The sequence below is a fragment of the Rhinatrema bivittatum genome, chromosome 19 (assembly GCF_901001135.1).
Source record: "Rhinatrema bivittatum chromosome 19, aRhiBiv1.1, whole genome shotgun sequence".
Classification (NCBI taxonomy): Eukaryota; Metazoa; Chordata; class Amphibia; order Gymnophiona; family Rhinatrematidae; genus Rhinatrema; species Rhinatrema bivittatum.
The window spans coordinates 36,566,307-36,591,120 of NC_042633.1; the positions used below are offsets into that span (position 1 = coordinate 36,566,307).

Consider the following 24,814-nt stretch of genomic DNA (forward strand, 5'->3'; position numbering starts at 1 on the left):
TAAGCAAAAAGGGAAGCGGCAGAACGATACGTCCGGGAGATAGAAGCTCGCTCGGTGGCAATGACCTTCTCCCAGAGCAGGCTCCATCAGTGAGTTCAGCAAAGCCAAAGGCCATGGTCAGAAGAGGAGGCCACGTGCTTGCTCTGTGATTGGTGATACCTGTGGTGGCCTCAGCTGACACTGGTTTGCTGCGCTTGTCATCCGAGAGACCGTAGAGGCTGAACTTGTATTTCTTGGAGGGTTTGAGGCCTGAGACGATGGAGGTGTCAGAGGATCCATCAACCGTCACTTCTTGGGGCTTCCCTTCGGCGTCCCTGTACTGGATGAGGAAAGAGTCAAACGCCCCATCCTGGACTGTCCAAGAGAGCCGGAGGGAGTCCTCGGTGACATCAGAGATGGAGAGGTCCCCCAGGCTGGCCTTCTGGGTCATCATCTCTTTCGATGAAGCTACAACAGAGGAAGAGATGAGAATTTCTCACTTAAGTTTGGTCCATTCCAGTCCATTTGCCATCTAAATGCAAACAGCAAATGAGAGAACTGATGGAAGAACATCTGAATTTAAGGGAGGGATTTCTACCAAGGTGTTGGACCCAGGTGACCATAGCTCAAGTTATAGTAGGCACAGAATTGTTACAGTATTGTTTCAGTCTTTCAAACACGCTAAAATACCGACAAATTTCACAGAGCACTGAAAAACTCAATAGCCTCTGGAGTTCCTATTCCTCAGAGTATAAAATTAATCACTAAAGGCAAGCGTCTTTTCCTTGTTCATTGCAATTGGAAATTCACATTGGACCCTACAGAATTAATGTGATGGTCACTGACGAGCTTCCACCGGAAAGCCATAGCGTTGGCCATACCTGTGGTGGCCTCGGCTGATGCTGGTCTGCTGCGCTTGTCATCCGAGAGACCGTAGAGACTGAACTTGTATTTCTTGGAGGGTTTGAGGCCTGAGACGATGGTGGTGTCGGAGGCCCCATCGACGGGCATTTCTTGGAGTTCCCCGTCTGCGTCGTCGTACTGGATGAGGAAAGAGCCAAACGCCCCCTCCTGGACCGTCCAGGAGAGCCGGAGGGAGTCCTCAGTGACGTCGGAGATAGAGAGGTCCCCCAGGCTGGCCTTCTGGGTCACTGTCGTTTCTGGTGAAGCTACAACAGAGGGAAAAGGCAAGAATTTTACACTAAGGAATTTGGTCCATAGCAGACTATTTGCTTCCAAAACACCAACGGTGAAGAAGTCAACTTATGGAAGAAGTTTCTGAACATGAGAGAGAGTTTCCTACCAAGAGGCCTTGACCAAAGTCAACCCAGTCCCTCAAACATAGTAAACATAGGAGACGACAGAAAAAAGCCAATTGGTCCATCTAGTTTGCCCAGAGGCACCATGTTGCAAAGATATATCCCAACCATTTAAGTACGACTCCTCATCCAGTTTACTTTTCCTTCCTAACTGGTTCTCTATCATCCCGGGTAGATAAGCATCAAGATCCCATACTTAATCCAACGCCCAAGCCCCTCCATAGCTTACTTCCAAGCATTGCAATAATCTAAAGAGTTATCATTGCCTGAACCTCTGACCTCCTAGGTCCTTGAGGCCATGCTGGACAGTACCTGCTACTGAAGGTGCCAGCAGGTCTTGTGCTGCCTATTTTCTGGGAGTCGCAGCCTGCTGGAACCAACCTGGCCGCCCCTTGGCCTGCAGTGTCGTTAGGTCATGCCTTCCTTTCTCCTTTTATCAACTCTCCCCCTGCCTCTGCCCTAGAGATAGTGAAGGGAGGATCGTTTGCACTACATCAACCTCCGTACCCTCCCCCCTCCTACCACGGTCATAGAATACAAATATCGGACCAGACCCATGAGGCCCATCCAGTCCACCCCTCCTCATTCTCAGGGGAACACCAAAGGTCCCCGGCTTCCCCCCCTTCACCTCCTCTCCACTAGGGACCCTCTGTGCTTGTGTTAGGCTTTCTTGAATTATGTTACCATGCTTCTCCCCACCTCCTCCAATCATCCATCTCCCTTCCCTAATGCTGCTGCTTAGTCTACCCTCCCGGAGCCCACACACTGTGACCTCATGTTCTAGAGTATTCTTTCTTCTGAAAAACGCTTGCTTCTTGTGCCTGATTTATATCTTTGAGGTATCTGAATGTCTCTATCAGATTTCCCCCGTCTCTCCTCTCTTCTCCTCTATGGTATTGCATATTTAGGTCCTTAAGGTGCAGATCCTACACCACCTCCATAGAAATAGGGAAACATGACGGCAGAAAAAGACCGTATGGCCCATCCAGTCTGCCCCTCCGTCTAATTTAGCATAATTCTCATCACTCTCAGAGAAAAACCCCCTGTATTCATCCCATACTTTCTTGAATTCAGATTCTGTTTTTTGTCTCCACCACTGGGAGGCTGTTCCACACATCCACCAGCCTCTCTGTAAAGAAATATTTCCTAAGATTACTCCTGAATCTACTCCTATTCACCCTCATCCCATGACCCCTCAATTCCAGAGTCTCCTTTTCATTGAAAAGGTTCACCTCCTGTGCATGGAAACCTTTGAGATATCTGAATGTCTCTATCATATCTCCCCTATCTCACCTCTCCTCCAGGGTGTACAGGTTCAGATCTTTAAGTCTCTCCCCATATGCTTTAGAAGGAAGACCACTGACCATTTTAGTAGCCTCCCTCTGCACTGACTCCATCCTGTTTCTATCCTTTTGAAGGTGCGGCCTCCAGAACTGGACTCAGTATTCCCAGTGAGGTCTCACCAGGGCCCTATACAGGGGCAGTGTCACCTCCCTTTTTCTGCTGACCCTTCCTCTCCCTGTGCGGCCAAGCATCTTCCTGGCTCTTACTGTTGCTTTATTCACCTGTTTGGCCACCTTAAGATCATCAGATACAATCACCCCCATATTCTGCTCTTCCTTTGTGCTTAGACTAATTTCACCTCCAATACTGCACTTTGCCCTTGGGTTTTTGCACCCTAAATGAATTACTCTGCACTTTTTAGCACTGAATCTTAGCTGCCAGTCCTTCGACCATTCTTCCACCTTCGCTAGATCCCTCCTCATGTTTTCCACTCCTTAGTGGCTGTCCACCCCGTTACAGATTTTGGTATCATCGGCACACCGCTAGTAACACCCCCCATCCTCAGAGAAAACTCCATTTACCACCACCCTTTGTCACTTCCCACTCAGCCAGTTCCTAACCCAGTCGGTCACTCTAGGATCCATACCAAAGGCGCGCAATTTATTTATTTATTTATGGTTTTTATATACCGGAGCTCCTGTATACAATACATATCGCTCCGGTTCACAGAGAACAGTAATAATTACTGCCGGGTGGCAGTTTACATGGAACAGTTTACAAGGAACAGTTAACATGGCCATTTACATGGAACAAATCAGAATACTCAATCTAAGTAATAAGAAGACAGAAACTAATTAGTCTCAACTTTAAACATATAAATAAGGCAATTTATAATTTATAATTTATAAGTCTTCTGTGCGGAACTGTGTCAAAGGTCTTGCTTTATAAATTATATATAATTTATAAATTATAAATTATATATAATTTATAAATTCTGTGCGGAATTTATAATTTATAAATATATAAATATAATATTTATAAATTTATATATATATATAAATATATATATAAATTATATATAATATTATATATTTATATATATTATATATATATTATAATATATTATATATATAAATATATTATATATTTATAAATTATATTTATATATAATATTATATATAAATTATAAATTATATATATTATAATATTATATATAAATTATATATATATATAAATATATAAATATTATATATAAATTATATATAAATATTATATATAAATATAATATTTATATAATTGATATATAAAATATATTTATAAATATATAAATATAATATTTATAATTTATAAATATATAGAATTTATAATTTATAAATTCTGTGCGGAACCGTGTCAAAGGTCTTGCTTTATAAATTATATATAATTTATAAATTATAAATTTACAATTTATAATTTATAAGTCTTCTGTGCGGAACCGTGTCAAAGGTCTTGCTAAAATCCAAGCACAATACAACTAGCGCTCTCCCTTGATCCAACTCTCTGGTCACCCAAAGAAATTTATCCGATTCGTCCGACAAGATTTAGCTCTGGTAAAACCAGGCTGCCTCGGATCTTGCAATCCAGTGGGTTCCAGACACTGTCCAGTCTGTCTATGCCCTTTGGGAGGTACAACCTCCATAACTGGACACAATATTAGGGGTGAGGCATTACTACCCTCTTTTTTTCTGCTGGTTGTGGTTCTCTTTTCTGCATTCTAGCATCCTTCTGGCTCCGGCTATCATCTTAGCACACTGTTTCAAGGCCTTGAGCTAATCAGACACGATCACCCCCAAGGCCTCTCTCCTAGTTGGTGCATATTCAGTATCTCCCCCTACTGTGCCCTGCTGCCTCGGATTTCCGCATCCCACATGCATGACTGCAATTTTTTTTTTCGCGCTGAATCTTAACTCAACCACTGTTCAAGCTTCCTTAGATCACAACTCTTTCTCTCTACTTTCTCTAGGGCGTCCATGCTCTGGCAGATCTTAGTATAATCTGCAAAAATGGCAAATGTTCCATTCTGACCCCTCTGCAAACACTAAACTAACCACAAACACGATTACAAAACTCTCAAAACCTCAACAGCTTCTGAGAGCCTTGCTCCTTAATGTATAAAGTCGCTCACTACTGATAACTACCTCCGATAGCTTCATCACAACCGAAGCTTCACATGTGACTCTACAGAATTAACATTGACAAGTTTCCTTGGTAAAGCCATAAGGTTTTCCGCACCTGTGGTGGCCTCAGCTGACAAGGGTTTGCTGCGTTTGTTGTCTGTAACACCGTAGAGATTAAACTTATATTTCTTGGAGGGCTTGAGGCCTGAGATGATGGTGGAGTCAAAGGCTCCGTCAACAGGCACCTCTTGGGGTTTCCCGTCTGCATCCCTGTAGTGGATGAGAAAAGAGCCAAACGCCCCATCCTGAACTGTCCAGGAGAGCCGGAGGGAGTTCTCAGTGACGTCAGAGATGGAGAGGTCCCCCAGGCTGGCCTTCTGGGTCAACATCTTTTTTGGTGAAGCTACAAGAGAGGAAGAGACAAGAAATTCAAAATTAAGAATTTGGGCCATAGTAGTCCATTTGACTGACAGACAGACAGACACACACACACACACACACAGTGAGAGGTTGCTGATAGAAGTGACATTGTGTGAGGAAGGCCTTCCTGCCAAAACACTGAAACCAAGTGACCAGAGCATGCATCATAGGAGGCACTATGGTATTGCAATATCATCCTGGTCTCAAAAATACAATCACAGAGTGACTGCAAAACTCAACAGTCTCTTGAGGTCCTTGTTTTGTATAAAGTTACTCATCACAGGTGACCACTTCTGCTGTATTCTTCACCATTAAAGCTTTGCACCTGACCCTGCAAAGTTTAAAATAATGGTCAACTGACAAAACTGCATGGCAAAGTGTAGGCTTTGACAGTACCTGTGATGGCCTCAGCTGACACGGGCTTGCTGCGCTTGCTGTCTGAGACACCATAGAACTGAAACTTGTATTTCTTGGAGGGTTTAAGGCCTGTGATGATGAAGGTCTGAAGTTTTCCATCGAGGGGCACCTCCTGGAGCTCCCCATCTGCATTTCTGTATAGGATGAGGAACGAGTCGAACTCCCCTCCCTGAACTGTCCAAGAAAGATGTAGGGAGTCTTCCGTGATGTTGGAGATGGAGAGGTCCCCAAGAGTGGCCTTCTGGGTTGTCGTCTTTTTGGCTGAAACAGCAAACGTGGAACAGATAAGAATTTCACAGAGAGTGAGCCACAAAATCTCAAAAGCCAATCAGTGAAGGGGATAACTGATTAAATAACCATATTCATGTGTGTCTGCTTTGAGGGGGAAGGAGTGTATGCTTCCGGCAAAGATACTGGAGCTAGGTGATCAGCGTTCAATTTCTAAGAGCAACTGTACTGTTATAACATTATCCCAGTCCCTCTGAAACACACTGAACTCCCCATAAATACCATCCCAGAGAACAGAGAAAGTCCATAGCTTATGGGGTCCTTGTTCCTCATGAAACTGTTACTCGCTACAGCTGACCATCTCTGAATCTGACTCTACAGTTGATAATCAACTGACAAGCTTCTCTGGCAATGCTGTAGGTTTGGTAGTACCTGTGGTGGCCTCAGCTGACACTGGCTTGCTGCGTTTGTTGTCTGAGACACCGTAGAGATTAAACTTGTATTTCTTAGAGGGTTTGAGGCCTGCAACGATGGTGGTCCGCAGTTCACCACCGACGAGGACTTCCTGGAGCTTCCCTTCTACATCCTTGTACTGGATGAGGAAAGAGTCGAACTTCCCATCCTGGACCGTCCAGGAGAGCCGGAGGGAGTCCTCGGTGATGTTAGCGACAGATAGGTCTCCCAGCTTGGCTGCCTGGGTCAGCGTCTTTTTCATTGAAGCTACAAGAAAGGAACAGACCAGAAGTTCCATGTTAGCGTTTGGTCCATAACAAGTGTTTCGAAGATTCTGCATCAGGGGATTAATACATTGAAGCACTGGAGCGTCATCCACTCCTTCGCCCATTCCACTGGGTCGAAATCTGTGGAACGGTTGAAGAATCTTCGAAACACAGCACGTGTTGGGTCTCTCTGGATTACCATTTGGATAGCAGTGACTAAAAGTTAAGTTCCTTTTGAGTTTTTATGTATATTTGAAAATATAAAAAAGTCTTGAGTATTGAACATTGAGGACCGATGATTATTTGTAAAGCAATGAAGGTCTTTTTTGACCGGGAGTGCTTAGTATGATGGGCCATTTTTAATTCTGGTCATGGTCACTATTCATACCATTGATTTGTTTGTTCTCCGTGAGCGTTTGGTCCATGTCGGTTTATTCGCTGCCTAAATACAAATAGTGAAGGGGACAAACGATGGCAGAATCTTATTCATCTGGGGATTGGGATTAGGAGACCAGGACTTGAGTTGTAGGGGGCACTGTGGTGTTGCACCGTCATACTGCTCCCACTGAAACAATACTAAACTGCCCAGAAACACCATCACAGAGCAGTGAAAATAACTCCTGGGGGGTCCTCCTTGATCACATTTACTCACTACCGTTGACCTCCTCTGATACAGTCTGCTCAATCTAAGCCTTGTATCTGAGTCTACCAAGTTAGCGCAATGGTTAATTGGGAAATGAATAGATTTGGACATACCTGTGGTGACCTCGGCTGACACTGGTGTGCTGCGCTCATTATTTTCAACACCGTAGAGATTGAACTTGTATTTTTTGGAGGGTTTGAGGCCTGAGATAATGGTGGTCAGAAGGTCTCTATCGACAGGCACTTCCAAGGACGTGCCCTCTTCATCACTGTACTGGACGAGGAAAAACTCAAAGTTCCCATCCCGAACTGTCCAGGAGAGCCGAAGGGCATCCTCGGTTACGTTGGAGATGGAGAGGTTCCCCAGAGTGGCCTTCTGGGTCACGATCTTTGAAGCTTCAACAGAGGGAGAAAGAGCATTTAACAGCATGTCACATCTAGCATAACAGTTTATCTGGCATCTAAACGTAAACGGCAAAGAAAGCAACTAGGGAAGAATCATATTTAAGGGAGGGGAGCATTTCCTGCCAAGATGCTGGAACCAGATGGCTAGACCTCAAGTTGCACAGGGAGCTCTACTGTTAAATCATCTCAGTATGTTTGAAAGATGCTGCTACCCATAAATATTGTCAATGAGCAGTGAAAATCTCAACTCCATCTGCCTTTTGAACAAATGTGTTCTGTACAGCTAATCTCTGCTGTGAATCTGACCCTATAGAGTTATGAAAGTCAACTGGCAATCTTCCCAGAGAAAGCCACAGGTTCAGGCATACCTGTGGTGGCCTCAGCTGATACTGGTGTGCTGCGTTTGTTGTCCAAGACACCGTAGAGATTAAACTTGTATTTTTTGGAGGGTTCAAGGCCTGAGATGATGGTAGTATAAAGTTCTCCATCAACGGGCACTTCCATAGTCTTCCCCTCTTCATCACTGTACTGGATGAGGAAAGAGTCAAACTCCCTGCCCTGGACTGTCCAGGAGAGCCGAAGGGCATCCTCAGTGATATCGGAGATGATAAGGTCCCCCAGGATAGTCTTTGGTGAAGCTGCAACATAGGAACAGACAAGAATTCCACACTTAGCAAAACAGTTTTATTTGCCATGTAGACAAAAATAGCAAAGAAGGCAACTAAGGAAGAATCATATTTAAGGGAGGAAAGCCTCCGCTGTGTTCCTCTGACCCCACAGAGTTATCATAGTCAACTGACAATATTTCCGGGGAAAGCCACCGGTTTGGACAAACCTGTGGTGGCCTCAGCTGATACTGGTATGCTGCGTTTGTTGTCCAAGACACCGTAGAGATTAAACTTGTATTTTTTGGAGGGTTCAAGGCCTGAGATGATGGTAGTATAAAGTTCTCCATCAACGGGCACTTCCATAGTCTTCCCCTCTTCATCACTGTACTGGATGAGGAAAGAGTCAAACTCCCTGTCCTGGACTGTCCAGGAGAGTCGAAGGGCATCCTCAGTGATATCTGAGATGATAAGGTCCCCCAGAATAGTCTTTGGTGAAGCTGCAACAGAGGAACAGACAAGAATTCCACACTTAGCAAAATAGTTTATTTGTCATGTAGACAAAAATAGCAAAGAAGGCAACTAAGGAAGAATCATATTTAAGGGAGGAAAGCCTCTGCTGTGTTCCTCTGACCCCAAAGAGTTTTGATAGTCAACTGACAATATTTCTGGGGAAAGCCACCGGTTTGGACATACCTGTGGTGGCCTCAGCTGACACTGGTGTGCTGCGTTTGTTGTCCAAGACACCGTAGAGATTAAAGTTATATTTCCTGGAAGGCTCAAGGTCTGAGATGATGGCAGTATGAAGTTCTCCATCAATGGGCACCTCCAGGGACTTCCCCTTCTCATCACTGTACTGGACAAGGAAAGAGTCAAACTCCCCATCCTGGACTGTCCAGGAGAGCCGAAGGGCATCCTCTGTTACGTCTGAGATGGAGAGGTCCCCCAGGGTGGCCTTCTCGGTCATGATCTTTGACGCTACAACAGAGGAGCAAGCAAGAATTTCACCCTTAGCATTTGATCCATAATAGTTTGTGTCATTTGTGCATTCTAAACACAAACAGCAAAGGAGACTACTTAAGAAGAATCATATTTATGGGGGCAGGATTTCCGGCCAAGATGCTGAAAGCAAATGACCAGAGCTTGTGTTGTAGAGGAACCTGTACTATTATAACATCATCCTGGTGCCTTTGAAACACACTAAACCATGCACAAATACCCTCATGAAGTACTGAAGAACTCATCTTTGGGCTCATTGTGCCTCATTGAATAAATGTACCCTCTATAGATATTATCCTCTACTATATTACTCAAAATTGAACCTCTCCATATGACCTTACAGAGTCAACATGATGGTCACTGACAAGCTTCCAATGGGAATGCTATAGGTTTGCACGCACTTGTGGTGGCCTCAGCTGACACAGGTTTGCTGCGCTTGTTGTCCAAGACACCGTAGAGACTAAACTTGTATTTCCTGGAGGGTTCGAGGCCTGAGATGATGGTGGTCTGAATTTCTCCATTGATGGGGACTTCCAGGGGTTTCCCATCTGTGTCCCTGTACTGGATGAGGAAAGAGTTGAACTCTCCATCCTGGACTGTCCAGGTGAGCCGGAGGGCATCTTCGGTCACGTTGGAGATGGAGAGGTCCCCCAGGATAGCCTTCTGGGTCGCAGGCTTTTTTACTGAAGCTACAGTAGGGGGAAGAATTTCACATTTAAAGTTTGTTCCACAGCAGTTTATTTGACACCAAAAACCAAACAGCATAAGAGGCAGCTGACAGAGGAATTATATTTATGTAGGGGGAAGGTTTCCTGCCAAAATACTGGAACCAGATGGCTGGAGTTCAAGTCACACAAGGAACTCTACAGTAAAAGGGTCATCCCGACACCTCTGAAACATAATGAACTAGCCACAAATACCCTCCCGGATCCCTTAGCAACTCAACGATTTCTGGAGTCCTTGTACCACCTTGAACAAAGTTACTCACTACATGTGAGCTCCCCTGCTATGTTTTCAGAGTTCTCTACCCTACAAAGTTGATATAACAGTCAACTGACGAAACTTCCCTGGCAATGCCATAGGTTTGGTGATACCTGCAGTGGCCTCGGCTGATACAGGTTTGCTGCGCTTGCTGTCAGAGACACCGTAGAGAGTGAACTTGTATTTCTTGGAAGGTCTGAGGCCCGAGATGATGGCGGTCTGAAAGTCTCCACCGACCGTCACTTCCTGAGGCTCCCCATCTGCATTCTTGTACAGGATGAGGAAAGAGTCGAATTTCCCATCTTGAACCGTCCAAGAGAGCCGTAGAGATTCCTCGGTGATATCGGAGACGGAGAGATCACCCAGACTGGCCTTCTGTGCCGTTGTCTTTTTTAATGAAGCTACAGCAGAGGAAGAGACGAGAATTTCACACTTTAAAGCTTGGTCCATAACAATGCATTTGCCAGCAAATGACAAACAGCAAAGGAGGCAACTGATAGAAGAAGCATCTTCGTGTGTGTGTAGGTGGGGATAGGATGCATGGGCTACTTGCTACGATGTTGGAGTCAGGTGACCAGAGCTTGAGGTTCCTCTGAAACACACTGAGCAACCCATGAAGACCATACCAGGGAACTAAAAAACTCTACTGTTTCTGAGGTCCTTGTTTCTCACTGAACAAATGTTCTCACTATGGTTGGACCCCCCCCCCCTGCTGTGTTTTTCACAACTGAAGTCCTGCTGCACCTGACACACAGTCAACATGATGCTCAACGGGTAAACTTCTCTGGGAATGCCATATGCCTGGCAGTACCCGTGGTGGCCTCAGTTGACAGTGGTTTGGTGTGGTTGATGCTGCGTTGACACTGGTCTGCCATGTTACTATGTTGCATTTGATGCAAGAATGAAGTCACTTTCCGAGATTTGGCTACCCTGAAAATCAGACCTGTTTGTGGCACTCATGGACCGGAGTTCACCATCCCCACCCTGTAGAGCTAGCATGATGGTCAACCGACAAAACTGCCCATAGGTTTGGCAGTACCTGTGATGGCCTCGGCAGACACTGGTTTGCTGCGCTTGTCATCTGAGGCACCGTAGAGATTGAACTTGTATTTCTTGGAAGGTTTGAGGCCTGAGATGACGGTGGTCCGAAGTTCTCCACTGACGGGCACTTCCTGAGGCTCCCCGTCTGCGTTCCTGTACAGGATAAGGAAAGAGTCGAACTCCCCTTCCTGAACTGTCCAGAGGAGCTGGAGGGAGTCCTCGGTGATGTTGGAGACGGAGAGGTCCCCCAGGCTGGCCTTCTGGATCACAGTCTTTTTCGGTGAATCTGCAACAGAAGAACAGACAAGAGTTTGGTCCATGACGTTTTATTTTCCACCTAAAGTCAAACAGCGAAGAACGCAAGGCCGGAAAAATCATCTTCCCTGCCAAAATACTGGAACCAGCTAGGAGAGGAGGGGGCTGGAGGGAGCTAAGTGGGAATCCTATAAGCACTTCTATCCAGGATAGTGGAGTACAAAAGTGGAAAGACTGTCTTGGATAAGGAGAAATTCAGCAGATGGCTTTACTCTGCGGCTGGCAGTAGGAACATATTCTTAGTGTGGGGAAAATAACCGGGCCGGATGGTCTTTTTCTGTGGTCATCCACCGTGTTACCATTTTACATCTGATGCAAGAACGAGGTTTCTTATTCCACAATTTGGTTACGCTGTTTGTGGCGCTCAAGGATGGGCATTTCCCACCCCTAACCTACAGAATTTAACTGGCAAACTTCACTGGGAAACACCATTTTTTTTTTTTTTGGTGGTACCTGTGGTGGCCTCGGCCGACACCGGTTTGCTGCGCTTGTTGTCCGAGACACCGTAGAGAGTGAACTTGTATTTCTTGGAGGGTTTCAGGCCTGAGATGGTGGCGGTCTGACGTTCTCCACTGACTGGCACTTCCTGGTGCTTCCCCTCCACGTCCCTGTACAGCAGGAGGAAAGAGTCAAACTCCCCATCCTGGACCGTCCAGGACAGCCGGAGGGAGTCCTCGGTGACGTCGGAGATGGAGAGCTCCCCCAGGCTGGCTTTCCGGGCCTCCGTCTTCTTTGGCAAAGCTAAAACAAAGGAAGAGGCAAGAATTTCACACTTGGAAGCCTATGCACTAAATCTTACATGCACGCCAAGGCGATTTTGTGTGCGTTAAAATAATGTGCCAGGCAATAAAGCTTTCCCGAGCATGCAAACCCCCAGGCAAGAAGACTTTAGCGTGTGCAAGTTAAAATAAGTGTGTTTCTGTTCATGTAAATGAAGGGGCATCATATGCAAAGGAGGCTTTAGCACGTGCACGCTTAATAGCGTGGTGTCCTCTTCTCCACAGGCTGTGTACTGAGTGCTCGCTTTGCTCAAACGCGCCCTCAAATTTTTGTGAGCTGCGCTTGCAAAAAAACAAAGAGTCCTCATGTGCAACGCAGCGCACAAAGTTTTGTGCAGCGTTCTCTGAAGCACCGTTCTATCTTCGTGCTGTGTTTTCCCATGTGCGCTTGTTCACAACCTGCGTGCAAGCTCACGTGCACAGCTCGCTGGGAACACTGCACCTTGGTCCAGGTGATACATTTATAGCAAGCACGCTATTATTTAATTTGATTTATATTCTGCCTTTCGGGCACTTCTAAGCGGGTTACATTCAGGTACTGTAGGTATTTCCCTGTCTCCAGAGACCTCACAACCTGAGTTTGTATCTGCGACCACGGAGAGTGAAGTGACTTGCCCAATGTCACAAGGGGCAACCATGGGATTTGAACCCCGGCTTCCTAGCCCACTGCTCTAATCACTAGGCTACTCCTCCAGTCCATGCATGACTGAGCTATCGGCAAGCACTGTATACTCCACAATGTAGAAGACACAATAATGTCGATTTTCAAGGGCTTCGTTCTTGAGGAAGGTTATATGCCCGAAAGTCTAAAACAGGCAGTTATAAAACCAATTTTAAAAAACAAATCTGGAAGACCTGATGATTGGAAATAACTATCGTCCGATCTCCAACTTAACCTTCATTGCGAAAATACTTGAAAAAGCAGTCCTCACCCAACTGGAAAATCATCGTGAAGACACTTCATCCTAACCAATTTGGATTCTGGAAAAACCACTCAACCGAAACACTTCTGCAATCCTTAACTGATCCTATTTTACACTGCCTAGTCCTGATTGATCTGACAGCTGCCTTCGACACTGTTGACCATATCCTGCTTTGCCAACAGTTGGGAAACATCGGGCTTGATGGAAATGTGCTAAAACGGTTCACCTCTTTCCTCGCAGATAGATCATTCCAAGTAAAACTCGACAATCACTTGTCCGACACCTTCCAAAGCACAACTGGCGCCCCCACGAGGATCATCGCTATCAGCTACATTATTTAATATCTACATGCTGCCCCTACGCAAATTACTTACAGACCTGGGTTTAAACTTCTTCCTATACGCAGATGATCTACAATTCTATATCCCTCTAACTAAATCATTTGGAAAAAAAAAAAAACTTTCGCTAATCTCTGAATGTACGATAAAATAAAAGAAAAACTAACTCAATGGAAACTGTCGAGGAAGCCCAATAAAACTGAAATAATTTGGCTGAGCCGCAACCCACACAAAAAAACTATACCCCCAGGAATAGATCTTGGAAGTTGCAAAGTAATCCCTGCAACCCAAGTGAGAGAACTAGGGGGTCCAAATCGATGGAAATTTAAGAATGGAAGCCCACATAAGCAAACTGATTAGATCCGGTTTCCACAAGGTGCGGATTTTGGGGTTGACTGAAAACCTCTACGAAGCACAACATATTTCAGAACGGTTTTACAATCTCTCATTTTCTCAAACCTCGGTTACTGTAATTCATTATTTCTAGATCTTCCGACCAGTCACTCAAAACCCCCTGCAAAACGCGGCTGCCAGAGTGTTGTCCGGAGCAAGAAAATCTGACCACATCACCCCCAGTTCCGCTGGCTCTGCATTGGGCTTCCAGTTCAATCAAGAACACATTATAAAGTCCTACCCATAACGTTCGGCGACATTAACCCCAGCAGCAACGATCTGCTGGTAATATCATCCCCCCCCCCCGCGAACTCTCAGATCACAGACCAAGGCCTCCTAGAAATCCTGAACCTAAAAGACTCTCATCTTACACTAACCAGAGAGAGAGAGAGTGACCTCCATCGTCGGGCCAAAACTACGGAATACCATGCCTGAATAACTTCGAACGCTAACCGAGAAACATAAATTCAAAAGCGACTTAAAAATCTTGGCTATTCAAGAATGCCTTCCGCTTGACTGAATCGCCCACTTTTTTCCCCGTGACTCAGAATATCTTTTATTATTTTCTTATACAATAACCTCCGCCCTGGCTAACCCCCTTTAAGAACATAAGAACCTGCCATACTGGGTCAGACCAAGGGTCCATCAAGCCCAGCATCCTGTTTCCAACAGTGGCCAATCCAGGCCATAAGAACCTGGCAAGTACCCAAAAACTAAGTCTATTCCATGTAACCATTGCTAATGGTAGTGGCTATTCCCTAAGTAAACTTGATTAATAGCCGTTAATGGACTTCTCCTCCAGGAACTTATCCACTCCTTTTTTAAACACAGCTATACTAACTGCACTAACCACATCCTCTGGCAACAAATTCCAGAGTTTAATTGTGCGTTGAGTAAAAAAGAGCTTTCTCCGATTAGTTTTAAATGTGCCCCATGCTAACTTCATGGAGTGCCCCCTAGTCCTTCTATTATCTGAAAGAGTAAATAACCGATTCACATCTACCCGTTCTAGACCTCTCATGATTTTAAACACCTCTATCATCTCTATCTAGCTCTGTTCCTGTGTTAGAAATCTACCATTGCATTACTTCCCTTTCTATGAACGTCTATCCACGCCGTAACACTGAATTTTATTTACAAATTTTTTCCCCCCCCCCGTGAACCGTTACGAACTAGCGATTCTCACCCGGAATGACTGTCTACAAAACATTTAAATAATAAACGCGGCTCGTGCTTTGACAGAAGCTCCTCCGAATTAATAACGTGTAACCTTGCATGAACACGCAGGCACGCGTCTGTATTTTATCATTTGGGCCGCCGGGCTTATTCTCCTGCCTGTTCAGGCTACGGAGGCCACATCTCTTAACTCACTCACGCAGCCCAATGTATGATCATCGCACCAGTCACTTGAGTTTTTTTTTTTTTTGCGCAGATGTATTTTAAAAGTGGGATGGGGACGCTGCCACTTATCTTAGCTGTATCGCTGGAAGCGACCCCGTGAAGTCTCGTGTTTCGGAATGTAAAAACTTCTGCGTCAGGGGGAGACCGTTCCTCCATGGACTCCTGACGTTTCTGAAGATGCAGCTAAGGTAAGTGGGCAGCGTCCCTGTCGCTCTCTTTAAAATGCACTTACATAAAAATCATAAAAAATTAAGTGATTATACACCGGGCTGCATGAGTTAATAGAGATGTGGTCTCTTATAGCCGAGCAGACATGCCAGCAAGCCTGGGAATACGAATGGCCCTCTCAATTTTAAAATCAACACGCACATCTGCATGTTTATGCAAGATTAGAAGCTATTAATTCAGAGGAGTGTTTGGCAGTTCGTTTTAATTTATCCTTTGACTCGGACTGATGGTGCAGTATTATTCTTTTAAAGACCATGGCAGCCATTCTGAGTTTTGACACAGAACAGCAGTCAGAGACGAGGGCTTCTTTGTGGTAAACAATTATTTTTCTTTGCTTGTTTGACTGCAGAGCTGTTTTCAGAGTGCTTTGAGGCCCTTTCGGACTCTGGTGCTTTCTGAAATTGCAGTCCCAGCCGGGGGATGCAACGCACCTCCATCCAGATATCTTTTGATTGCCCGTGCAGGGCACAATTGAGGCAAAGGCTGACCCTGGCCTCCCTCACTACAGGCTCTTCACTGGGGGGGGGAGAAGATGGTCAGATGCCAGTGCTCTCCAGAATCTGGGCTGGCAGATTTCCCTCCATGATGGCAATAGGATGGATCTGTCAGGGCTGGCTAAGGCTCGATCTGACGTCTCGTGAAGAGTATGGATCGGTCATCCTGGATGCATGTGAGGCGCAGCCTCCAGCTCCAATTTATATTGCCTGTAGCGCAGTAGATGACAGCAGGAAAGACCATCCAGTCCCTCCTGTCTACCCAGCTATTCCTTTTGACCCTGCCAAAGGTATATGCCAGATATTCTTCTTACCCAAAATAATCTGCAGCTAAGCACGCAAGATCCCCTATTCTATTTACAACAAGCACCCCCTCCCCATCCACCGCTATCAGCGTGGCTACTCCCTGGACCTCTGGCCTCCCGGATGATGCACGTAGTCTACCAGCAGACCTGGCTACACGAGCACCCACACTTCTGTTAGATTCCTCGCAGCCTTAGCCGGACACACCCCCCGGTTGCTCATTCCTCCGCTATCTCTTTTTTTTTTTTTTTTTACTTCCTCATCTGGGGTCCAGATGCTCTCCTGCTTCTGCCCGCACTGAACAAGCGGCCCTCCCCCCCCTCCCCCCATACGCCAGGGTTACTTTTATATAGTTTCACAGCAGGCAGGTCACCGCATCTTCCACGGCCTCAGGTAGGAGCTGAAATTGTAAGCCATCGACAGGGTTATACGAATGGTAGCTGAATGTTGAGCCGGCTCTGGAGAGGCGAGCGCTAAACTCCGATTCCCGTTGGATCTAGACGCTCCTAAAACTGCTTTGAAAACCTGCCGGGCGCTGGGCGGAACCGACGCGGACGCCCCAAGTCACGCCCGCCCGTTGGGGGAAGGTGCAAGTTGGTGCGTACGTGTTTGCGCGCACGCGTACGAAAACGGAAAGCATCGTGTGCGTAAATCATGCACCCGGCCCCCACTCCCCCCCAGAACGCCTCTTTGTAGCGGGCGTAAAAGTACAAGCGAAATCGCTTTTGAGGGTGGTTTTATGCGCGCCAATCCGGCCATTTTAGGTGCATACAACTGAAACAAATGTGTGCAAATCCTTCTGAAATTTTCCCCCTTACTGTGCACGTTGCATTTTTACAAGTTAACCTGCTGAAAGCACGCTTAGCATGATTTTTATTGCACAGGCCCCCTTGGAAAAAATGCGCCTGCACGCAGGGGGAAGGAATTTTCCCGCCAGGGCGGCCGGAACCTTGCGACGCCCCCTCCCCCCGGCCTTCAGGCGTTACCTGTGGTGGCCTCGGTGGATGTCGGCTTGGTGTGGCCGTGCCTGGAAACTCCGTAGAGGTGGAACTTGTATTGCGTGGCCGGGGCCAGGCCCGTCACCGTGGCCGCCCGCTCCCCCCCCCGCGACCGGAAGCTTCTGCGTCCTGCCCTCGGAGTCCCGGTACATGATCAGGAAAGAGTCGAAGCCCCCGCTCCGTACCGCCCAGGAGAGCCGGAGGGAGCTCTCGGTGACGGCGGAGGCGGAGAGGGCCCCCAGTTCGGGCGGAACCGCAGGCTTCTCCGCCGAGGCTGCAAGAGACCGAAAAACACATTCTCTCACTCGGGGTTATGTCACGGCTGGCCATGTGCCAGGATTTTTTTTTTTTTTTTTTTTTGTGTGATGACTTCCATCGGGGATGATGGAGCCTGAAGTCACTGTACTGAGAGCCAAACATATGAAAAAAAAAAAGAAAATGCATTAACTAGAACGGGCTTCTTGCTAGTGTATCCTGGAAGCTGGCGTGGAACTAGCTGGAAACTGACAATGCCAAAGCGAAATACCAAATCTATTGTATGTTTATTTAGCAAGGAGCCTTGGAAAATCTTAGGCACCTCGTACCCTTCCCCCCGCCCCGAACTCCCCCCCCTTTACCCCGACACACAGAGGCCACAGGCGCTATCACATGCGTCTGAGTCACTCTTGGGCAACTCCTGTTCTAGCACCGCCAGATGACTCCAGGTCAGCGGGGCAGACGGAGCCAGCCCTGGTTTTCACGTCACCACTACAAAACAATATCTGGAGAGACACGCGCGCACATCAGTGGACAAAAAAAATTCCTTACAGATACCCTTCAAGGTATGCAGGCACGACAGAAGGGGGAAGTATTTTGCCCGGGGGGGGGGACGGGACGCAGACAGGAAATCTTATTTGACTGGTACGGAACACATGCTCTCGTACGGTTGGATCAAAATTAATCATATCCCTGCAAAAATACTTTTTTTTTTTTTTTTTTTTCCTTCCCTTCCCCCGGCAAATTCACTGTGGAAAATTCATGATGGATGCACATGCAAAATATTGACTAAACTCTCGCCCAGGCCAATAAATCAAATTCTGCTAACTGGGACATTAACCACACACCCTAACATCAGTAAACCCTGGCTCGATCACGTTTCAACTCTGCCACAGGGGGTCTGCCTCAGGGAGAAAAAAAAAAAACCCAACACGTTAGATTACTTAAGCTCATGAATGCAATGCTTCCCTTCTTTGGGGAAAACAAATAAATAAATAAAGGGTTTTCGTAATATTTTCGCAAAGGCCTGGGGGGCTGAGCGTGTGTACCTGTGCTGGCTTCCACCGATATCGGCTTGCTGTGCTTTTTGGCAGCCACACCATAGAGGTTGAACTTGTAGGTCCAGGCAGGCCGGAGGCCGGAGATGGTAGCTGTATACAGGTCTCCCCTGATGCGCAGCGCTTTGGACCTGCCCTCAGAGTCCCTGTACTGCAGGAGGAAAGTGTCAAAGCTCCCGGCCCGGACGGTCCAGGAGAGTCGGAGGGAGTTCTCAGAGACCTCCGACACAGAGAGGGACCCCAGCTGGGACAGCAGGGCAGCCGGTGGGTCTGCAGAAGCTAGAACACAGCAAAGCATCAACGTGATTTCTGGTTCAGGGCTAAGGCCATGGTAGGCCTTCAGCTCTCGTGCTGTGGGAAAGTGACAAACCCTCTTTTGTCATGGTTCCCAAGCTGCATGAGAAACTAGAGATGCCAAATGACCCCACTGCTTGGGAAAAATCTTTGGCTGGTCCTGTGATTTCTTTTCTATACTCCCTCCTTCTCCTCCCCTTCCAGCCACTATGCTGTATTCTCTAGCATTTGCAGAGCTGCTGCACTCAAAACAGATGAAGCAGGCACTACAGATACCACAATGCACTGTGGTGGAAGTTAGAAATCAAAGCAGTAAGTCACTTGAGTATCTCTGGAAGATCAGAAATTTAGTTAAGGAAGAGGGGCTGACAGATTTAGAGGGAAGGGGGACAAGGACTACCTGAAAGATGGATGGGGGAAGCTAAGTCTGCAGAGGACCACTGCCTCCAAGACAAGGTACCTAAGGGTATCTCCTGCTCTTACCAGGAGAAGGAGCAACTGCAAATGCCCAATTTTCCTCTCAAAGGTAACAGAGTTAGCAACTACTAAAAGATGAAGCAAGAAAAAGCAATAGGTGGTTTCTCACAAGATGGCTGACACCATGTGAGGTGCCTGTAAAACAGAAACAAAATGATGACCAATAGCCCTGCTGGTCCTACCTGTGGTTACCTCGATGGACACTGGCTTACTGCGTTTGTCATCTGAGATGCCATAGAGGGTGAATGTATAATTCTGCGAAGGGAGGAGACCAGTAATGGTGGTGGAGGTCAGGTCGCCTCTGATTCTCTGCTCCTGGATTCGACCCTGTGGATCCTCGTACTGAAGGAGAAAGTAGTCAAAGTCCCCATCCTCGACCTCCCAGGACAGCCGAACTGAGCTCCTGGTGACATCTGAGATGGCCAGGTTCTCCACTCTTGGCCGAATCCCGTCTGCCTCCAGTGGGGCTGAAACAGAACAGAGCAGAATCTCCCAGTTGGAGTTGAGTCATAGGAAGTCAATGGGTGGTGTTAAAGAACATTAGAAATGGGGGGGGGGGAGGGGGCAAGAAGCTCAGAATTCTACAGTGGGAAACCAGCATTCCTGAGTGGTCAAGGGAAAAAGTGTTAATGGTTGCCGAGAACGCTCATTACTGCAAATATATGGGAGTTGAAGAATGACCAAGAGTTGGATTGCGTCTAAGTCAACAAACATCTACCAATTTATTTTTTTTTTATTAGAATCTCACTGGAATTTCCTACTCCAACGTCAGCAGGCGTAGACTTACAAGCATTTCTTCGGGTGTGGCCAGCTGAAACTGGGTCATATCCATGACCCCCACCCTCCGTGGTCTTGAGAACTTCAGGCTCATCGTTGTTCCTTTGAAAACACGGGAGCTGTCATTGGGAAGTCTCCTTTCTTCAATGGTGGTCTGAAGGCAGTTTTCCAGCCCTGTGTGATGCCCTTGATTGCAACATGAAGTGACTCATCTCCCAGAGGGTCGTACGGTGGTACGTGGAGAAGTCCATCACATAGACAGACCTCAAGACGAACTGAGGCTTCCATCACAATAAGGAAAATGAGTTCTGTGCACCAGATGAAGAAGCGACTTGGCTTCAGAAGGCAATCTTTCCTGGACAAGCCCCATCTAGAGAAGGGAACGCTCTGGTCTGGAATGATCCAATGGAAACATCATCTCATGTTAGTCCGATGAGAGGCCCCATGGCCCACAGAGAATCTGGCTTTCTGCAGAACCAACATGGACACTAGGATTCTGCGCTACTGGCTGCATCCCTGAAACGAGATTAACCCGGCTGCCATTCTTCCCTGCCCCCCCCCCCTCCCTTGGTTTTTTGCTTCTTTTCCTCATCTTTGCTTTGTATTTTTCAGGTTCTAAAAACAAATATCAGGAACTTCAGACTGCACCACACCAGGACACAGTCCACCTGTTTTTTTTTTTTTCTGTAGGCTTTCGTTCTGCCTACGAAAGGGCTGACGCGAGGAAAATGAGCCATCAGGAGCCATGAAATCCAGGATTAACAGATTTTGTGGTGGACGAGCGCGGATTTCCATTATCAGTCAGACTTGATTCATGCTCCTCCTCAGATGGAAGTTGTGGGCCTTAAGTGCATGGACCCACAGAAGCTGGTGGTAGAGAGAGAGGGTGAGAGAGGCCACAAGGCCAATCCCATCTGCTCACTTTCTCAATGCAACACCACAGACCCCTGCTGATCTCCTTCTTTCCTGTTGGCTCTTTGCACCTGTCCTGGGCTTTCCTGAATTCTGCTACTGTTTTGGCTTGCACCACTTCCCCTGGGAGGCAGTTCCAATGCATCTGCTACTCTTTTCCATGCAGAAATATTTCCAAATGCTACTTCTGAGTCTTTCTCCTTGGCGTCTCATATCACGACCTCTCTTCCACTGCAAAAGGCTTTGTTCATACTTTCATAGCTAGGGTATGCACATTTAGGCCCCTAAATCTCATCTCATATAGATCTTGGTAGCCTCTCCCTGCATCGGCTCTACCCTGTCTTATCTCCTTTGGGAGGCACAGCCTCCAGGAATGAACGCAATATTCTAGGTGAGGTCTTGCTATACCGGAGCATTATCCCCTCCCTTTTCCTGCCGGCTACGCCTCCCCTTGCTACCCCATCAACCTCTGGCTCTCTCCTCCACCCTGTTGGGCTGGTTGGCTACCTCCAAGGTCATCAGATACACTCACCCCCCCCCCTCCCCCCGCCCTTCTCTCCTCTCGCCACATGGGGAGTGTCCTTTCTTAGAGCGTTCAGGATCAGGAAATCTTCCCATCAGGCTGCTATTTCCACTCCTCCCTACCTCCCATTAATCCCTGGCCTCGTCCAGTCCTAGAATTTACACTTCAACCTGTCAGGCTGTCCTGTTTTATGGACCTTTCCCCTGCCAAGCCTCCTTTGCCAGAATGCGGGGGCCCCCATTTAGCATCCATGCAACAAATCCCATAATGGCATTTTCCCTTTGAAAAAGCCCAGGATCAGATGTTTGGTTTTGCTTTTTCTGTAGGTTTCCTCCCCGGACAAATGTTATCCAGGCACCCAAGCTTGGCCACGGCCAGGAACAGCTGTTCCCCCTTAAAACCCCCTTAGCAAACTGTCAGCAGCTTCTATCTCTTTCCTGCTGGTGAATGCGCTGATTGCATCGTCCGGTCAGAGGGTGAGAGCCAGCTGAAGGGGGGGCTGGAAACTTTGGCACAGCTGAAATAGCAATTTCCCCCCGTTTGCAGCCAGGAAAGATCCTATTGCCGTGATCCAGGCCGGCAGCAGTAATGAAGAGGCCTCCAGTTAAGAATCTCCATCCCGCTGGGGCAGCTTCTCCAAATGGGTTGGACGGGAATAAACCTGGAGGGCAGCCTCTCAGATTGACTGCTGGGTGCTCGTCTTCATTCTTGCACGGTGCCAAAGAGAGCTCGTGAGCTGTGATGTGTCCAGGCCACATCTGGAGTCGGTGGGTGGGTGGGCGCCTGCCCTGGGTTAACCTTCCCCCCCCCCTTGACTGCGACGCATCCGCAGTCCGAACGGGTTACAAGATTGGCCTTAGGGTAGGGAAGCTTCACAGGTACGGGAGGGGGGAGAAAGGCAAAGAGACATTTATTTCTTCTCAATAACATAATGTTGTTTTGATTTTTTTTTTTTAACTTGAGAGATTTTTGTGAAAAAAATATAATGAAAAGAAAACAAAGAAGTCATTTTAAAGAGAAGGAAGAATATCACGGAAAAAACGGTTAAAAGAGAGAAGGAGGAAAGAGAAGGAATATAAGCAAAGAGAGAGGGTAAGAGAAAGAAAGATGGGAGGGAGAAGAGAGAAAACCAGAAATGGGGGGGAGGGCAGAGAGAGAGGAAAAGAAAGAGGGGAGATTTGGGAGAAAAAAAAAGCTAAAAGATTGAAGAGAGAGAGAGAGACAGAGAAACAAAACAGGAGGGAGAAAGCACGAAGGAGAGCGGAACAAAATAGTAAGGGTGAGAGAATGAGAAAGAAATGCCAGGTAGAGAAGTTCAACCTCCCCCTGAAAACGGGAAAGAGAAAAAAAAATATGAAAACAAAAGACAAGAACAACAAGGAGCAGGAGGAAAACTAAAAGAAGCAAGGGAAGAAAAGCAAGGCAGGTAAAAAGACGAGCGAAATCCAATGAAAGTGGGAAAAGAGGAGCAGAAAGGGGACAATGGAGAGAAAGTTAAAAAAAATTTTTAAAAAGTAGAAAGCATGAGTCCAACCCTACATCAAGAGACTCAACGCCTAGACGAAGGGGAACGAAGAGGTTGGGTTCCGTTGGCCTTGTATTGTTAGACGTTTGGAACTTCTTGGCACCTGAATGGTTTTCTCTCCCCTCACTGTTAGGAGCTTTGCGACTGATGGAGACCTACCTCACCACGCCCCAGGTTTGCTGCCCTATTCCCCCCCCCCCCCCCCCCAACCTGGAGCTGGCCACCTGATTGACAAGAGAAGACTACCCACTGGGTTGCCCCCTGAGCTATCCTGTACCTGTCGTCACCGCTGTCTTTAGGGGCCTGGAGAGAAAGCCATCGTGGACACCATAGAGAGAAATGGCATATTCTGTGTCAGGGCTCAAGCTGCTGACCACCGAGGCACGCAGGTCACCCGCCACCGAGGTCTCCTGAGGACCCAGCTGGCCGGCGGTGTCTTCATACCGCACGAGGAACGAGTCATAGGCACCTTTCCTGGCCTTCCACGCCAGCCTAAAGCTCGCCTCCTCTACGTTTTCTACCGTAAGATCTCCAAGGTGGTTCAGGTGGTCCTGGGGGCCTGGAGGAGCTGCAAAAGGAGAAGCGTTAACGACTGTCTGTGCCACTGCCTCCGCACTAATACAGAGACGAGGCGTCCTTCACAAAGTCCTAGAAAGGAAAAGTCATGCCATGAAATTGGTACAACATCTGGTTTAAGTCCATCGTTATCAGACAGCGCTCCGAGACCAGCAGCATAGGGGTGTCGGGGACAAAGGCGGAGGAGGAGGCGTGGAATTCTCTGAGAGCTCAGGGGACTGGAGGGCCGATGGCCAACACTCATCCTCCAGACCCAGGCGGCAAGGGGGTCAACATTCTCATGGCGTTCCTGCATGGGTAGAGGTGGGGCCGTAAGGGTTAACCCATATAGGATGACAACTTTAGTTAGTAAAGTCTTAAGTCTCCATCCCTCTTCCCTGCCCATTGCGTCTCCTCACCCCTACACTCCCCGTGCAGGCAGCATTCATTAATTTTTTTTCTATCCTGTATCCCCCCCCCCCCCAAGAACCCTTGCATTCTGCCGCAGAAGAGCGCTAAGTTATTCCACAGTAAAGTGCTCCTCCCGCCAGTGACGGGCAACCCCCGCCACCAGTTCTGACCCTGAACATCAGGGTCGGGCCAGCATCACCAAAAAAAACCCCTCTTAACACGGGGAACCAACAGTACAGGGTATGGAGTCAGGTGTCTCCGAGAGAGCTTAAGGGGCCAACAGGTCTGTATTTCACATGAGCCCAAGAGCTCAAAGCAACTATTAATTAATTAATTACGACTGGCCACAGAATGACGGCATTATAAAGGCGGTATATAAATACCCCCCTTCTCCTAATTCCCTCCCACTCTATCCACTGCCCGGTAACTAATAATGGTGGCTCTCTAATAAACGTTAACGTCATGAACCATGGTAAACCAGTAATTTTCACTTGGAACAACGGCATGCAAGACCTCTAAATAAGTAGATACATTATAGATGTCTGTGTATATAATATATATATATATTTTTATTTTTTTTTTAAATGCTGGCTGGAGCCCTTAAGGAAGAGTCAGTAGGGCTATTTCCCCTTCAAGGCGAGCTCCCAGGTCTCTATTTCA

The 24,814-nt window shown here is 47.1% G+C and overlaps 1 protein-coding gene across 1 annotated transcript in view; it reads right to left on the bottom strand.

Annotated features, from left to right (window-relative positions):
• TNXB (tenascin XB) overlaps window positions 1-24,814 on the bottom strand; it is a 43,679-nt gene that overhangs the window by 18,071 nt on the left and 794 nt on the right. The window contains 18 exon segments of the mRNA XM_029584528.1: window positions 160-447; window positions 861-1,148; window positions 4,854-5,141; window positions 5,555-5,836; window positions 6,236-6,523; window positions 7,279-7,560; window positions 7,938-8,207; window positions 8,405-8,674; window positions 8,871-9,152; window positions 9,575-9,862; window positions 10,268-10,555; window positions 11,194-11,481; window positions 11,964-12,251; window positions 17,356-17,476; window positions 17,478-17,641; window positions 18,672-18,959; window positions 19,634-19,918; window positions 23,466-23,756. Of these exon segments, the coding sequence (XP_029440388.1) occupies window positions 160-447; window positions 861-1,148; window positions 4,854-5,141; window positions 5,555-5,836; window positions 6,236-6,523; window positions 7,279-7,560; window positions 7,938-8,207; window positions 8,405-8,674; window positions 8,871-9,152; window positions 9,575-9,862; window positions 10,268-10,555; window positions 11,194-11,481; window positions 11,964-12,251; window positions 17,356-17,476; window positions 17,478-17,641; window positions 18,672-18,959; window positions 19,634-19,918; window positions 23,466-23,756 (4,839 nt within the window).